The sequence below is a fragment of the Notamacropus eugenii genome, chromosome 5, assembly GCF_028372415.1.
Source record: "Notamacropus eugenii isolate mMacEug1 chromosome 5, mMacEug1.pri_v2, whole genome shotgun sequence".
Lineage (NCBI taxonomy): Eukaryota > Metazoa > Chordata > Mammalia > Diprotodontia > Macropodidae > Notamacropus > Notamacropus eugenii.
Window position 1 is genome coordinate 280,778,059 of NC_092876.1, and position 16,516 is coordinate 280,794,574.

The 16,516-nt window shown below is 41.5% G+C and overlaps 1 protein-coding gene across 1 annotated transcript in view; it reads left to right on the forward strand.

The window, feature by feature from the left end:
• The window catches only part of SMIM35 (small integral membrane protein 35), a 55,975-nt gene extending 41,128 nt beyond the window's left edge, over positions 1 to 14,847 (forward strand). The window contains exons 2-5 of the mRNA XM_072613102.1: positions 8,587 to 8,703; positions 9,705 to 9,738; positions 10,907 to 11,049; positions 12,468 to 14,847. Of these exons, the coding sequence (XP_072469203.1) occupies positions 8,587 to 8,703; positions 9,705 to 9,738; positions 10,907 to 11,012 (257 nt within the window). The 3' untranslated portion in view covers positions 11,013 to 11,049; positions 12,468 to 14,847. The remainder of the gene's footprint in view (positions 1 to 8,586; positions 8,704 to 9,704; positions 9,739 to 10,906; positions 11,050 to 12,467) is intronic.
• Positions 14,848 to 16,516: the final 1,669 nt, after the last annotated feature.

A 16,516-nucleotide genomic window follows, 5' to 3' on the forward strand; every position in this document is an offset into this window, starting at 1 on the left:
GTCTGAAAAAGGAAACTGAGGAATGGTCTGACAGGTAAGAGGAGAACCAGTAGAGAGTAATGTTCCAAAAACCTACAGAGAGAGTGTCAAGAAGAGGATGACCAATAGTGTCAGAGACTGCAGAAAAGTCAAGAAGAATGAGGACTGGGAAAAAGCCTTTAAATTAATCAATCAATAGGTACTGGGTACAGTTGAATGTTGAGGTCAGAAGCAGAGTTAAGAGCAGTGGTGTCACTTATTGTAGATGGGCTTCTCAAATTTAGCTGTGAAAGGGAAGAGAGAGATGTATGATATGATAGCTAGTGGGGATGGATGGATGAAGTGAGGGTTTTTTGAGGGTGGGAGAGACATGAGCATGTTTATAGGTAGAAGGTAAGCAGCTAGCAGACAGGGAGAGACAGAAGATTAGTGAGAGAGCAGGGATGATATGCTGGAGAGAACAGGATAGAATGGGATGACTTGAGCATGTAGAAGGTTCTGCCTTGGCAGGAAGGTTCATCTCTGCATAGAAGATGTGAGGGAAGTAAGAGTTTGTAGCAGAGGACACTGAATGATATGAGATGAGGAGAAAGGGAGAAGAGGAAGCTCTTGGAGAATGATCTCATTTTTTTTCAGTAAATTATGAGGCAAGGTTCTCAGCTGAGAAGGTGGGGGTGGAGGAAGACCCATGAGAAGTTTGAGTTCAGAAAAGCTGCTTGGATAAGTGGAAGAATGAATTGATTAGGGAGGTATAAAAGGATTGCCTTGCCATTGTCAGGGCCCAGTTGAGATTATGTGATATAAATTTGTAGTGGACCCAGTCAATATGGTTTTATGATTTTCTCTAGCTTTATTCGGCAGCATATGAGTAGGAGCGAAAGCACATGGTGATAGTAATCCAGGGCTAGGGTTTGGCAGGACAAGGTCTTCAACAGGGTGAGGAGGCAAGGGACTTGCGAGAAGAGGACAATGTAAAGTTGAACAGGTTCACCAAAGGCTCAAGATGGGGAAAGTCAGAGAGTATAGTCAGAGTCTGAAAAGGAACATACAAATAAGTGTGTCAATTGAAACTTAGGTCCTCTGACTCCCAATCCAACCCTTTCTCCACTATACTTCACTGATACCTGTGATTGTTTCCATGTATTTTGTGTCCTGTCTCTCTTCAGATATCTTGAGATCTACCCCCTGAAGTTCTCCAAAATTGGATTTCCTCTGTGTCCCTTAGGTTGAGACACCTGTTCTGTCTGTTTTCTTTAGTGCCATTTCTATATTCTCATATATCATATTGGGAACTATAATGTGAGAATCCCTTGGTAGCCCTGTTTTCATTAGAGATTTCATTGCTATGGGAGTTCATGAAGGAGCTACCAGCATTGGCAGAGGTGGCACCTTCTCTTCATTATCATTTCTGAGAATGACCTGGAGCACCAAGAAGCTAAGTGACTTGCTCATGGTCACAAAGCCTGTGTGTCAGGAATAGGACTGGAACACAGACCAGTTCTCTTTTTACTGTATCATGCTGCCTCTAATATGGTTATGGGTAGTTAAAGGGATTTATGATTCTCATATTAATTGATATGGTATGTATAATGAATACACTAACAATTTCAATTTCTCAGAGCTCCCATTTTCCCAGCAGATTCTGGCTTGGGAGTTAGAGATTCACACTTGACATGCTCACAATTCCTACATTCTTTTGCTTGTGTACCTTGCCTTTTCCCATCACAGAACTGGTTCTGAACCCCACCAAGTGATTGTAACCCCCAAGATTTGAGAAAATGGGTTTAAGAACTGTTCCCACAGGACTAGAGAACACCTGTGTTGTTCTGCATTCATGGGTTTGCTGTGGGAAACCATTCAAGATCTAGAAATGATTGTATGTAATTCATCTCCCCTTCTCTCCTCCCCAATTGTGATTTACGTATAAAAATTTTGTCTTTATTCCAGCATAAGGAGCTCTCCTTCTCAGGAGAACTTCAGGTTTGCAATCCACATTCCTCACTGTGAAATTAATTAAACTGCTATCTGATGCTTGACACACCCATCTTTGACCTGCTCAGTTTTGCTTCCGGCCATTCCAAAGTTTGAGACTGGTCCAGTCTGAAATGCATATAAAATTCCATTAACAGCAGAAATGATCGTCTTGTCATAGTTATCTTGACAACCGTGTTGCATTTTTCATGTTTTTTTTCTACTATCAATTTCACCCTTAAATAAATGCCCTTGGGATTGTCTCTTATGTTTGGGTCTCTCATCAAGCTCTTTGAAAATGCATTTTTGGTTCTGTTGCTTCTCACTGTTTTGTGAGATGATGCTCATAAACTCACCATTCTCCACAGGAAGACTATGCAAGAAGTCTGCATTCTACTTGGGTATTACCTTCCTTGGCTGCCTCATATCTTTCTACTTGGCAGGGACATCAAATGTTTGTTGGCTGAAGTGGTTTCTTTTCTTTTCGGCTTGCTTGTGGCAAATGATTTGCATCAGTTAAGCTTCCTTAGGAAATGATGATGGTTGTCTATATCAGTGTTTTTCTTTTTTAAATCTGTTTCCCATTTTGGTGTCATCAATGGCTTTTGATTAAATAGATAGCTTGCAGTTATTTTGGTAATATGGTATAGTCTTATTTTTATTCTTTATTTTAATTTGGTATAGATTTTTATTTTTGTTATAAGTAGGTGATCTAATTGTATATGGATAGCTGGTAAAAAAAAAAAAATGGGACCCATAGATAACCAACCATTTCCTGTCTATTAAGATGTCATCAGTTTGATTTTTTTAATATTATAATATCATTATCCATTAGATTGGGAACTTCTTGAGGGCAGGGACTATCTTTTGCCTCTTTTTGTATCCCCAACACTATAGGCACTAAATATTTATTTATAATAATATATTTAATAATTTATAATGAATATAACATTTGTTTAATGACTGATCACATTCATTGCCTTCTGATATTTTTCTTGAAGAAATTATCTATGATGTATAGGCATGAAACTGCTGTTTTTCTTACTACTGAGCCACATATTCTAATGTATTTTTCAATATTCTCCATTATGCTCACCTTTGCATTGATGTCACAGATTAGAAAGGATATGTTGATTTTAAGCAGACTCGGGAAACAGTATATGCAGTGTAAATGGAAAGAAAAAAAAGCCCAAACTGAACATTGTGGGATTATATGTAAAGACCAAGCTTGACCCTAAAGGAGAGAGGGGAAGATGTAATTTTCTCCCCTTACCTTTTTTTTTTTTTTTTTTACAGTGGGGGAGTACCTTGGGCATAGAACATTGCATGTGCTATCAGACTTGAGTGATATGTTGGCTGGTTTTGCTGAATTCCTTTTTCTTCCTCCTTTATTATTCTTGGGGAATGGCTTACTAGGTACAGGTAAGGGCACCTAGGTGGTGCAGTGGATAGAGCACCAGTGCAGGAGTCAGGAGGATGTGAGTTCAAATCTCACCTCAGACACTTGACACTCACTAGTTGTATGACCTTGGGCAAATCACTTAACCCCAATTGCCTCATCCTGGGTCATCTCCAGTCATCCTGATGAATATCTGGTCACTGGATTTAGATGACCCTGGAGGAGAAGTGAGGCTGGAGACCTGCACAGCCCTCCCTCACTCAAAACAAAGTCAAGTGCAAGTCATGACATCTTTTCTCTTATGGCATAGTCTTCTTTGGCAAAGAAGGATGAACACACACTGAGTACAGGTCCTGAGAGGAAGATATTCAGAAATAAAGGTTATATAAAGACAAAAGATGCCAATAAAATTTTTTGAGTATACATTGATTGAATTTGGAGGGTCTTATCAAGTTCCTGATCTAGAATGTCGCTATCTCCTCCTTATCCTTTGAAACAATTATCTTCATAGTAGTATTTTTATAAATGCTCTTAACAAATATTTTCTTTTTAAAAAATTTAATTAATTAATTTGTTTTCAGTTTTCAACAATTACTTCCATAAGTATTAAATTTTCTCCCCCTCTTCTACTACCTTCCTCCCTGAGACAGTGTGCAATCATATATGGGTTCTACACATACATTCTTATTAAGTACATTTTCACATTAGTCATGTTGCAGAGAAGAATTAAAACGAATGGGAGAAATCATGAGAAAAAACAAAACAAAACAAAACATAACACAAGAGAAAACAGAGTGCTTTATTCTGTGATTCAATGCCATAGTTCTTTCTCTGGATGTGGATGGCATTTTGTCTCAAGTTCTTTGGGAATGTTTTAGGTTCTTGCATTGCTGTGAAAGACTAAGTAACAAATATTTTCATTTGAGGAGACCAAATGTCTTATGAAATGATTTTTCCTGTTGCTTTTGAATGAATGACGACACCAAGTTGGCCAACTCTATTACCTTGGACAAATCACTCAACCAGTCTGGGCCTCAGTTTCCTCCTCTAGAAAATGAGTAACGTCTGCAGTCCCTGGAAGGCATTTCCTCATTTAGCTACAACTTCCTTTTGTCTTTTGCTTTCATCTACAGCAAGATGATAAATATTGACTTGGTCCCTGGACAAGTATCTTATTAAGTTAATGTTTATAAGTGACATAAAAATGTGTGATGCTTCATACTTTCTGGTTTTCCCCCACAACTCTACTATGCCTCTGCAGAAGAGAAAGAGGGATGTAGAGGACTAGGGACCATTTTCCCTTTTATTTTGTTCCCTGATCTGCTAAGGCTGGAGAATACATTATCTAGAGGACAATCTGTTTATGATGAGCCACTCTGTACCTGTCCCTGGGATATAGGCTCTGTTTGTTTGTCAAAAAACTTCCCAGAGCTTGGACTTCAAAGGCATAGCATGATCTTTGAAAATCTGGGATGACCACTTCACCATGATGAGACATGTTAATGGAGACTTCCATGCACACACATTTTGTTGAAATTGCAAACCTTAAAACACTTATAAAAATATGAGTTGTTATTATTTACTTATTTGTATACAAGTGGTATCTCACGGTGGAATGTAATCTCCTTGAGGGTAGCAACTGCTTCATATTCATCTTTGTGTCTCCGGCACACTACAGGCATTTAATAAATACTTGCTGAATTGACTATAAAAAAGGAAGTTAACCACCACAAACAACGACAATAATCATACTTGCCCGGACCATCTCAGGGTTGTTGTGGGGAAAGGGCATTGTGTACTGCAAAGTGCAAAGATTACCATGTATTTTGTACACACAAAGAGCTACATGGCTCACATGTTTTTATTGCCATCTTCCCCATACAGAGCTCAACAGCCCTGTGAGAATTATTCACTGGGAGAAGGTCACAATAGGTTACCCTTACAAGAGGTTAGCATTTCCTGAACAAATCTCAGGAGGTCAGCCCTTGCTGTTCTCAACCTTAAATCCTTGATGTAGGAAAAGTGCAGAAGCCCCTAGGGAGATTTGTCACTGAACTCTGGAGGAGGCTGATTCCCCCTGTCATTCCTTTCCTTCTTATGGCATGATATAATGGAAAGGGCCCTGGACTGGGACACAGGAGACCTGACTCTAGTTTAGTCCCTGACACTTCACAGCTGTGTGACTCCACAGCCATGTGGCTGCCTCTCAGTTTCTTCAGTGAAATATGGAGTCCTAGTTGACCTTGAAGCTCTAACATTCTGAGCTTAGTGCACAAGAATCTGCCACAAGGGGGTATGTGCTTTCCAGAAATGATTGTGCCTTATCCTTTCCTCAGCTGTAAAGAATATGAAGGATTCATTACAATCAGGTTTGTCTTTCCCCCTCTTTCAGAGTGGCATCTCTACTGGACTTCATAGTAACAATTTCACCATTCACCAACATAGAAGGGGAGCCATTTGAGATAGCAGGATTGGGTCTGACTTCTTATTTACCCACCAAGCAGTGGTATAATTGAGATGAATGTTAAATCTAGGGTTAGAAGACCTGAATTTGAATTAGCTGTGTTACCCTGGGAAAAAATCACTTGACTTTTCTGGGCTTCAGTTTCTCTCTGTATAAAATGAAGGCATTGGATTAGATAATTTCTGTCACTTTTAACTGTTTAAAATGATTCAAGAGCGAGGTTTAAGAAATATAGCTTAAATATAACTTCATGCTGGATAGATCTTAATAGTTGATTTAATAGGTAGGGAGAGTAAAGATAGGACCCTAACCATTGAAGACAATGCTATCTGGCTAGACAATATCATTCTAGCCAATGCCATAATAGCTAATAAAAGCTACTCAGAGAAGTGGTCCTCTCTGTCAGGGACAGAAACCAGGGCCTAAGTGGAGATCAAGGCTGATCTAGGGTGGCCGCTCTTGTGTTCTTAGCGGTTGGTGGTGTGATTGAGGAAGAGAAGGGGAAGATAGGAGAATACTGTACTGATGGGGGGAGCTGAAGAAAGAGGAAGGTAGTGTTTTCTGCCTGTTGAAATCCATTCAATATGATGCCACTCTTCAAAGTGATTTCCATTCGACCCTCACTACTCCTCCCACACTAGGAGTGGTCTTTTCTTCTTAACTCACTTACAGTACTTTGTCTTAAACTCTCTTCTGCTTTGTACCCTGGCCTTGTGTTATAGCTACTTGTGATGTCTTACTTCCCCTACCGGACAGTAAACTACTTTAGAGTAGGGACTGCATCATTTTTATCTTTGTGCCTCCCCTACTCCCCTGAGGGCCTAGCATAGCATAGCATCCCACTCCAATTACCTAGTATTTACTTTAATTTTTTTTAAATCAATCTTGTCAAGCTTTGGGGTTTTTGTTTGTTTTGTTTTGTTTAACTCCACTTTGATGCTGTTAAAGAGAAGAAAGGGTGCATTCATTTCTTGAGAGGCTAAAAAAGCTGGGGAAATTTTGGGTTTCCCAGTTGTGCCAGGGAGCGCTCTAACTGAACCTAAATCTACTCAGGCTGGAGGTGGCATGGTGGGGTGACTTCTAAAGAAATTTTTAGAAGTTCTTAGAAAGTGGATATGACCTGTTTGTACAAAAATACTCAAAATAGCTATTTTTGTGGAAGCAAAGAACTAGAAGCTCTGGGAATGCCCATCAAATGGACAATGACCAAACAAATTATATAGAATATGATGAAATGTTATTGCACTATCAGAAATGATGAAGTGGACACTATTAGAGAAACCTGGGAAGATTTGTATGAACCGATACAGAGTATGGTGACCAGAACCAGGAGAATAATTTATACATTATAAAAATATTGTAAAGATAACTTAGAAGACTTGGCAACTCTGGTCAGTGTAATGTTGTGTAGTTCTTTTTCAGTCATGTCTGACTCTTTGCCACCCCATTTGGGATTTTCTTGGCAAAGATACCAGAGTAGTTTGTTATTTCCTTCTCCAGCTCATTTTTACAGATGAGGAAACTGAGTCAAACAGGATTAAATGATTTTCCCAGGGTCACACAGCTAGTAAATGTCTGAGGCCAGATTGAAACTCAGGAAGAGGAGTCTCCCTAACTCCAGGCCTGCCACTCTAACCACTGGGCTACCTAGCTGTGAGATCAGTGTAATGGCCAATCACAATACCAGAAAACAGATCATAGGACAGACTATCTTCTCCTGAGAGAGGGCTGATGGACTCAGTGCAGATTGACATATACTTTTAGACAAGTCCAATGTTTTGACTATACATATTTGTACATGTTCTGGTTTTTGTTTTGTTTTGGTTTTGCTTTGTCAAGTGGAGAGGGAAAGGAATGAGAAAGGGAGAGAAAATAAATCTTTGAAAATAAAATAAAATTTAATTTAAAAAAATAGGCCTGGGATTCAGCTGGTCTCTACTATTTTCTAACTGCTCCAGGACTTTCCTTTACAAGAAGATGTAACCCAGCCTAAGTAGAAAGAATCTGAGAGTGTATGATATACATGTGTCCCTGCTTCTGAATTTTAATGTCTGTGATGAAAAGAAAACAAAACCCTAGTCAACATGACTGTTGTGGTGATAACTGAAATGTGAAAGATTTGGGCTGGAGGTGTTTACTGTGGCATGGTAGATAAAGAACAGGAAGACTTGGGTTCAAATTTGGCCTCAGACACTTACCAACTGTGTAACCACAGATAAGTCACTTAACCCTGTTTGCCTCAGTTTCCTTATCTGTAAAAAGGGCTGGAGAAGAATCTGTTCCAGTATCTTTGCTAAGAAAACCCCAAATGGAGTCATGAAGAGTTAGATATGGCTGAAAATGACTGAGCAATAACAAAGGTGTCAGATATTATTTTTACTACATCACTTTGCTTTTTATACAATGGGGGAAATTCTTTCACTTTGTCACCACAAGGGACACCTCAGAGGAACCTCCACCATTATTCCACAGGATGTCGACTCTCCCCTCTTTTCCTCCCCTCCTGTCTCTCATGTTGTATCCAGGCCCAAGAATCCACACTGAGTAAAGGTGGTCTAAACTTGCAATTTATGGAGAACAATGTGTGCTGGAAGGAGGTTGGTTGCTCTGCCTTGCAGTTTCTTTCTAATCTGGACTTCTCAATTCCCCAAGGCCAGAGTCTGGGCCTTAGGTTGACTCTCCAAGGCCTACTGCCATCGCTGGCTAACCTGGGATGTTGCCAAAGCCTTCGTAAAGAGGCTAACCATACCCTCTACTCTTCTTCTCCCTGCAGGTGAGGAGTCCATCAGTACCTTAGGACTGATCCTAGGAGTGGGGCTGTCACTACTGGTAGTATCCATACTTGGCTACAGTCTGGCTAAGTGGTACCAACACGGATACTGCTGGGAGGGTGAGTACATGCCAGCACCCTGGGAGCTCTGCCCAGTCCCTTGGGGCCCACAGCCATTGCAGCTGGGGTGGAGTAAGGGTGTGGGCTGGTTAAAGCAGCATGAGCTGTGTTCCTACCTGAGCGGAACACAAAAATATTTCCTGTGGTTGAAGTGGTTGGAGATTTTGTCAGGCAGCTGACTGTTTGAAATGTGTGCATGTATGTCTTTATGTGGTGTATGTGTGTATTTGTGTGTGTGTGTATGTGTGTGTACACAAAGGCATAAAGGAGGGTAATGAAAGAGGGAGGTTCTTGCTGTGCCTTGGAAACATGAAACCTTCTGTGGTTCCTGCCAACCAGTTGTGCAAAAAAGTAGGGGTGAAAACAGATGGCCATGGAACCTTCTGTAGGCTCTAAGGCAAAGTGCATTGTAGGGTGTACTCTATCACCCCCAGTGGGTATTTCCTTCCCCAGAAATTTGTCTCTGGTTCCCCTCCTTGGCTGACCAACTCTTACTGATTCACTGGGAGTCTACTGAGGTTCTGTGACAGGGCTCCCAACTATTCATTTCTGGATACCCTGAGAACTGAAGCAGTTAGTTGAGTGCTTCTGGAATACATTGGGGACCAAAGAAATAGGGTAAACCCTTACCTACCACACATTTCTCAGGATTGTAATGGATCTAGCTGATAAGCCCAAGCTCTCCCCTTTTTAAGATGAGTGTTCTATACTGATGATAGTCACGCCCCGCCAAGTAGCAAAGATCCAGGGACTTAATAAACCTTTTGCTATCTGGGTGTCTCTGTCTCTGAGAAGATGGCTAAATCTAGGATGATGAGAAATATCCCACAGGATACAGATGAGGTCCAAAGAGCCTGGAACATCTACAACACAGTCTGAAATAAATTCTTCCCAGGACCTCAGTTTCCCCCATGATCCAACCTGTGAACTAAGATTATCCCAGTAGGTACATATATTCGTATGAATGGTTCTAATTCTCTCCTGTCTATTTGTTTTTCTAGGGCCCAACTTTGTGTTTAACTTGTACCAGATCCGGTGAGTAGGCCTGGAGTTGCCTGTAGACTTCATCTCTGAACAAGTCTGGCTGGCAGGGACGTTGCCGGCAAGGCCAGCACAATCACATGCTCATGAAATCAAAGATTTGATGCTAGAAGGAGATTATGTAGACCTTCCCATTCATCTGAGAATGAGGAAATTTAGATTCATCGAATCTGAATGACTTGTCCTACTATTTGAACCTAAGTTCTCTGACTCTAAATCTACTCTATTGGAGCACACTGGCTGGCATCACTATGTCCTACCAGTGGAAAAGAGTTTTCCTCTTCCTTGCCTACTCTCTCTTTTTTCTGCCTTTACAACTTTAAAGGGTCATTTTTTTTTTTTTGTATTCCAAAGAAGAGTTAGATAGTCATGGGATCATAGGATATTAGAATCTGAAGGGATCTTATTTTAGCAATCATTATAGTTCAACACTCAAAAATATCCCATTAATAAAATCTAGAATACAAACATATCTATAACAGGTCCTGATATCACTGACTCTTTTTTCACCCTAGGATCTCAGATAATCGGAAATACTCTTCTGTTAGGGCTTTCCTGAGGTTATTAGCTTCTCCAGTCCATTATTGCCCCATCTGTAAAATGGGGGTAAAATGAGGTTGAATGGCTTGACTCAGGTTTCTTCTAGTGTAAATCTATGATCCTAAGATCCATCTTCTCCTGCCTTTTTTCCCTTACCCTGATGGATTGAAGTTGTTCTCTTGAAAGAAAATTCATCAGCCAATTAGCAGTATTAATCAAACAAGCTCCCTGGGGTTATATACCCTCCCTGGCCTGGAATCTTCAGGGGAGAACCACTCTTCACTCTTCCTCACCCTGTTCTCCGCCCCCAGCCCAGTGAGATAAGATTCTTGCTATCCAGACTTTTTCCCAATTGTGTAACCTGTCAGGAAACCCAAAGAAAGCCTTCTCCCCCAACTAAGTTCAGATCTTTAGTGGAAAGAGCACTGAATTTGGGGTCAAAGGACCTGGCTTCCAAACCCCAAGTGCTTTGATACTTCTGAGACAGGCAAATCACCCTCTCCAGAACTTATTTTCCTTGTCTTTAATAACGAGATGTTTGTATTAGAGGATCTCTAGGCATGTATTTAACTCTAGGTCCTATAAACCAATGAATTAATGACAATTGTGTCTCATTCCTCAGCAACCTGAAATCTGGGGAGCTGGAGCTGGGTCCTCCCTTCACCATCAGTGGCCACCTCAGCAACACAGAAGGTGGCTATAAGCAGTTCTATGACAGGCCTGTCTGAGGCAGGGGGAATCCCCCAGTTCAGGGACCTGTGAGAGGTGAGTGGGGATCCACCTTCAGAGAGCAATGCATGTAACATGCAAACTAAGTACGTGTGTATGTATGTGTGTTGTCTCAGGACAAGGGGTTCTTTCAGTCTTCATTGCTTGATTTCCTCCAGCATTTGGTCTCTTTGTTCACCAGTGGGCTCATACCTCCTCCTTTTATCCTTGGAGAGATAAATCCCTAATTCTCCCCAGAGAGCAAAGTTTCTGCCTTTGCTCCATGCAAAAGAACCATTCCTTCCAAGGGCATCATTTTAGGACATCAATTCTCAGACTTGATAAGCCAAGGGACACTTCTTTGGCTCACAACATTCAAACCTTCTGCTTCCATTTATTCAATACTGAAAACACCTCAGTCTACTCACAGGTTATGTTTGTCCTTCATTTTCAAAGAGGACCATGACATCAGGGAAATGCCTGAATGGGGACCCAGTTAGTTGGGTAACTTAACTCATCCTCTCCGTTTCCCTCTCCCTCTCCTCTCCTCTCCTCTCCAAAGGAAGGTAAATTTTGATGGCCAGAAGCTGCCCAGTTAACTTGGGGCTTAATGGCCAGATTTCTTTTCCTTCCTTCCTTCCTTCCTTCCTTCCTTCCTTCCTTCCTTCCTTCCTTCCTTCCTTCCTTCCTTCCTTCCTTCCTTCCTTCCTTCCTTCCTTCCTTCTTTCTCTACTTAATGGCTGTATTTGCAAGCCTGAGGGTCTTCCCCTCCCAGCTTGATTTTTTTCTTTTTTTTGTAAGACTTGCTTCTTAAAGAAGTGTATTCATTGAATGGGCATTACCTCACTCTAAGTGAGAACCTGAAAAGGCCTTTGTCTAAAAGGGCCAGGGTCTCCCATTTTATCCTGGGTCATCTAGTCATCTTGATGAGTATCTGGTCACTAGACACAGATGACTCTGGAGGATAAAGTGAGGCTGGTGACTTTGCACAGCCCTCCCTCCCTCCCTCAAATCAAAGTCAACTGCAAATCATGTCATCATTTCCCTGATGTCATGGTCCTCTTTGAAAACAAAGGACAACCCAACAATAAAAACACCTTAACTTCATAGTTTTTCCAAGTGCCCACTCTACTTCTCCCTTTGTCTACCTTTGCTTAGTTCTCCCAGCTTCCCTTTCCATCGACTCCTCTCCATATTCCCCCAGCCTCTCTCCATCTCCTCTTCCTCAATGTCTCCAACCTCTTTTCCACCTACACCTCCCCACTGTGCCTACTTTTCTCCATCCTCCCCTTTCAGTGCCTCTTACTAAAAATTTACTCCTGTTCTCTCTTGGACCCTCTTCCTATTTTTCCTTTTCTTTCTCATAGAGAGGGAAGAGAAGAAGGGAAAGTCAGCTAGGGAAGAATCTTGAGAACAGAGCTATGCTCTTCCAAAGTCTGACTTCCTACCTAACCCCTTCTACCTTGATCCTTTAGGAAGAAGCCCATACCTCGGCCACTGTCCTTGGCTGGGGTTCTCCTCTCTCCTTAACCCTCCAGCTCCCTATGACCATAGGGGAATGGCTCTGGTGTCCCTCACTGCGGAATATGAAGCATTCAACTCTCTCTGGATCAGCTTGAAGGAGGAGCTGGGTCTTCTGACAATGTGATGTTGCTAGAGCTAAAGAGAAGACAGTTATCCTTAGAGACAACGGGTACCCCATGGGAGAACTGAGGACCTACAGTTTCGTTTGGGGAATTCAGCTCACCTTTGCTCCAACAAACTCTAGCCTGACACGGGGTATTACCCATTAGATCTCTGTCTTTTGTTTTTTCCTTAGAATTCCCCTCTTGACCTTCTTTCCTCTCACAAAAAAGGAGGGAGGGAGACACCCAGCGACAGGAACTCCACCCCAAGGCATCACTTAATTTACTCCCCCCCAGCCTGAGAAATCAACAATGCCTTTAATAACAGGTAATCCAACTCTGGTCCTTGGCCTTCCTGGCAGGAGACAATGTGGTCTTGGATTTGGAGTTGGGGAACCTTAGTTTGAATCCTGCCTTCGATGGTTTGTGTGAGCTCGGGCAAGTAAAATAATGCTTCCAGGCCTCAATTTCCCCATCTGTAAAATGAAAGAGTTAGACTAGACTAAATGGTGTCTTCCACCTCTATACCCATGAAGCTTTTATGGTGAGAAGACTCCACTGGATCTTTCATCTACTCTGCTTGCATCCTCTTAGGGCCACATTCAGAGGCAGCTGGGTGGTACATGGATGGAGTGCTAGCCCTGGATTTGGGGAGACTTGAGTTCAAATCTGTCCTCAGACACTTAATAGCTGTGTGACCTTGAAGCAAGTCCTTTAACCTCAGTCTGCCTTAATCTAATCTGTAAAATGGGGATAATAGTAGCATCTACCACCCAAGGTTGTTGTGAGGCTCAAATAAGATAATATTTGTAAAGTTCTTAGCCCAGTACCTGACAAATAGGTGCTTAATAAATGTTTAATCCATTTCATTACACTTGGCAGCTGAGAGGACTCTGTTCTCTGTACTGATGACTGGTTACCTCAGGAAAACTATGCTACCAATTAGTAGGTAGGTTTATGAAATTCTGTGACAAAAAAACAATCATCTTGCAGTAACCAGGCTTCTGGTGACAAGTGGAACTCCTCAAGCTTAGCTAGGCTGTTCCTCCACCACCAGCCCCAGCCCCAGACCTTTCTGCCTGATAGGACAGTTGTCACTTGACAGTCCTCTAGGACCCAGGATCACTGCTGCACCACAATGATACAAAGATGTCAGTGAAGTTGTTGACGATTCCCTCCAAATCCAACTTCTAATTATCAGCAGTGACACAGATAACTCATAACAAAGGCTAGTTTAGCACAATCTTTTCTTTGATTCTGAGAAGTTACAGATCAACTTTTCTCAGTATATTTTATGTTCCCTAGGCACTCACTGCTGCTGACACATAGAATACAACACTGATCTTAGAGTCAGGAAACCCTGAGTTCTAACCCTGCCTTCAAACACTAGCGGTGTAACTCTAGGCAAGTAATTTAGCCTCTCTGGGTCTCAGTGTTCTCATCTGTAAAATGCCAGTGTTGAACTAAATGGCCTCCAGGATCTCTTGCATTTCTAAATCTATAATCCTATGATAATGATGCTGCATGGTAGAAGGGGAATAGATATTCTGCAAAGTGTATAATTCATATATGGATAATCCACAATTGAATGTACATCAACTATTTGTACAAAAATATTTATAGCAGCTCTCTTTGTGGTAGCAAAGAATTGAAAATTGAAGAGATGCCTGTCATTTGGGGAATTGCTGAACAAGTTGTGGTACATGATCTTGATGGAATATCATTTGCTAAAAGAAATGACAAGCAGGATGATTTCAGAAAAACCTGGAAAGACTTACATGAACTGGTACAAAGCAAAATGAGCAAAACCAGGAGAACCGAGTCCACAGTCACAGCAATATTGTATAATGATCAATTGTGAATACTTAGTTATTCTCGGTAATACATTGATCCAAGGCAATCTGAAGGTCTTATGGAAGAAGTGCTATCTATCTCCAAAGAAAGAACTGATGGAGTCTGGCATCAAGATGAAGTATACTCTTTTTAGAACTTTCTTTATTTTTCTTGTGTTTTTTTTTTTGATCTGTGCTTTCTTTTGCAACAAGACTAAATGGAAATCTATTTTGCATGCCTGCACATACATAATCTATATCAAATTGCTTGCCTTCTTAAGGAGGGAGGAAGGGTAAGAGGGAAGGAGAGAATTTTGAATTCAAAAGTTTAAAAATGAATATTAAAAATTGTTTCTACATGTAATCAGAAAAATAAAATATTAAAAATTTCAAAAAGATGATGAATAGATAAGAGGCAAGTTTATTTTGTGGGTGCTCATCCTCTCTTGAAGTCCTTCAAGGCTTTACCCCATCTTCTGTTCTCATGTGAAGGACCACCAGGAATGGAGGACACAGGTTCCTTTCCAGTTGTCTGAAGCTAGAATCTGTTCCCTACTAACCATGATTATCCCCATTATCAGCATCTGGAGATAGTTACTAAGCCCAGAAACTGAAGGAGGTATGGAGGAGGAAGGAGCAGACTTAATTAAGAATGAGGGATAGGAATGGGAATATATTATTATGACCCTTGCTTTCCCCAATTTCTTTGATATTTTGCGGTCTGAATAGCACTTTCCTCAGTGGTTCTACCAGTCCTTATAAGGCGAATTGGATCAAGAAGATTCTGGCCTCAAGGTCTTGGGGGTGAAGATGCAGTGGGTGAAGAATTTTCTTCAGGACAGTCAAACTATTCTGTCTGAACACAGTATTTAATATTGAACTGAACCTCTGGATTCTGGATTCTCTGTTACAGACTTAGCTCCTTTGGCACTGGGGCTGGAGTGGGGTAGGACAAGAGCTTCTTGTCTCTACCCTTTCACTGGGGAAGTTGAAAGGGGTTGAAAAGGGTGGGGTGGATGACATTTGTGCCTTCATTTTCAGTTCATTAAGACTGGCTTCTCTGTCCTTTGAATTTTTGACTCTTTCTGAAGTGCCCCAACCTTTTCCTAAGCTTGGTTTGGAAGCTATGATCCACCATCATGGCAGGGCCCACCACGGCTCACAGGTCCTCAGACTGCTTGAAAAGGGTGGGGTGGGGGACTGTTGCTCAGTATCATTTGGACTCCTTCTTAGGTTTTAAAGCCTAAGGGGAGAGACCCAGAAGGGCCTAGTTAGCACTGGGAAAAATAGAGAGTATTTCCCCTTAACTGGGGGAAGGAACTGAAACTAGGATCACTTCCTCTTCTTAAGGCCTTGCTGACACCCTCCGCATTTCTCTTCCTTTCCCCTTGCCCAAGGAATATCTACTTCTCTCCCATACCTTTGGCTTAGTATGTCAGAGAACGATTTCCTCTATGCTTGTGGAACCTGTGGCTAAGTGGCCCCCACCCTATGACCTTTCCTATGGATTCCAAAGTACTCAGATTTCAGTGCTTAGCATTTGGCATTAAATTGGCAAATGATTTGCCCAGAGTCAAACATACAATCTCTCTATTACTCCACTCTGTTTTCTAACTAGGCCCTAACTCTTTTTTTTCCTACAGGAAGTTTCCTAGTTATTTGGAGGAGATAGGAAACATAGTAAAGCAGCCAGGTGGTCTCATAGGTCCCCTTCTATCTCTGAAATTTCAAGCTTCCATAAGTGCCAAAAATGAACTATATAAACATTAAGAGCTATAAGTCAGGAGGAGGAGAGAGATGCTTGTTGGTTAGGGTGATTGGTCTTGGCTGTGCCTTTCTGGAAAAATACCTGAGTGATGTCAGGAAGGGCAATGGAGTCCACATGAGCCTCTCTCCATCTATTCCTCTCTGTGTTTGAACAAGCCATTGCTCTTAACGCTTGCCCAAATTTATCGGTTAGCCAAGGGAGACCTTACTGTTCATCCAGGCCCATCTTCTCATTGTCCCTTGAACAAACCATCCTCATTCCTCATTGTCTTTGTTTTTGATGTTCCCTCTCTCCCCAAA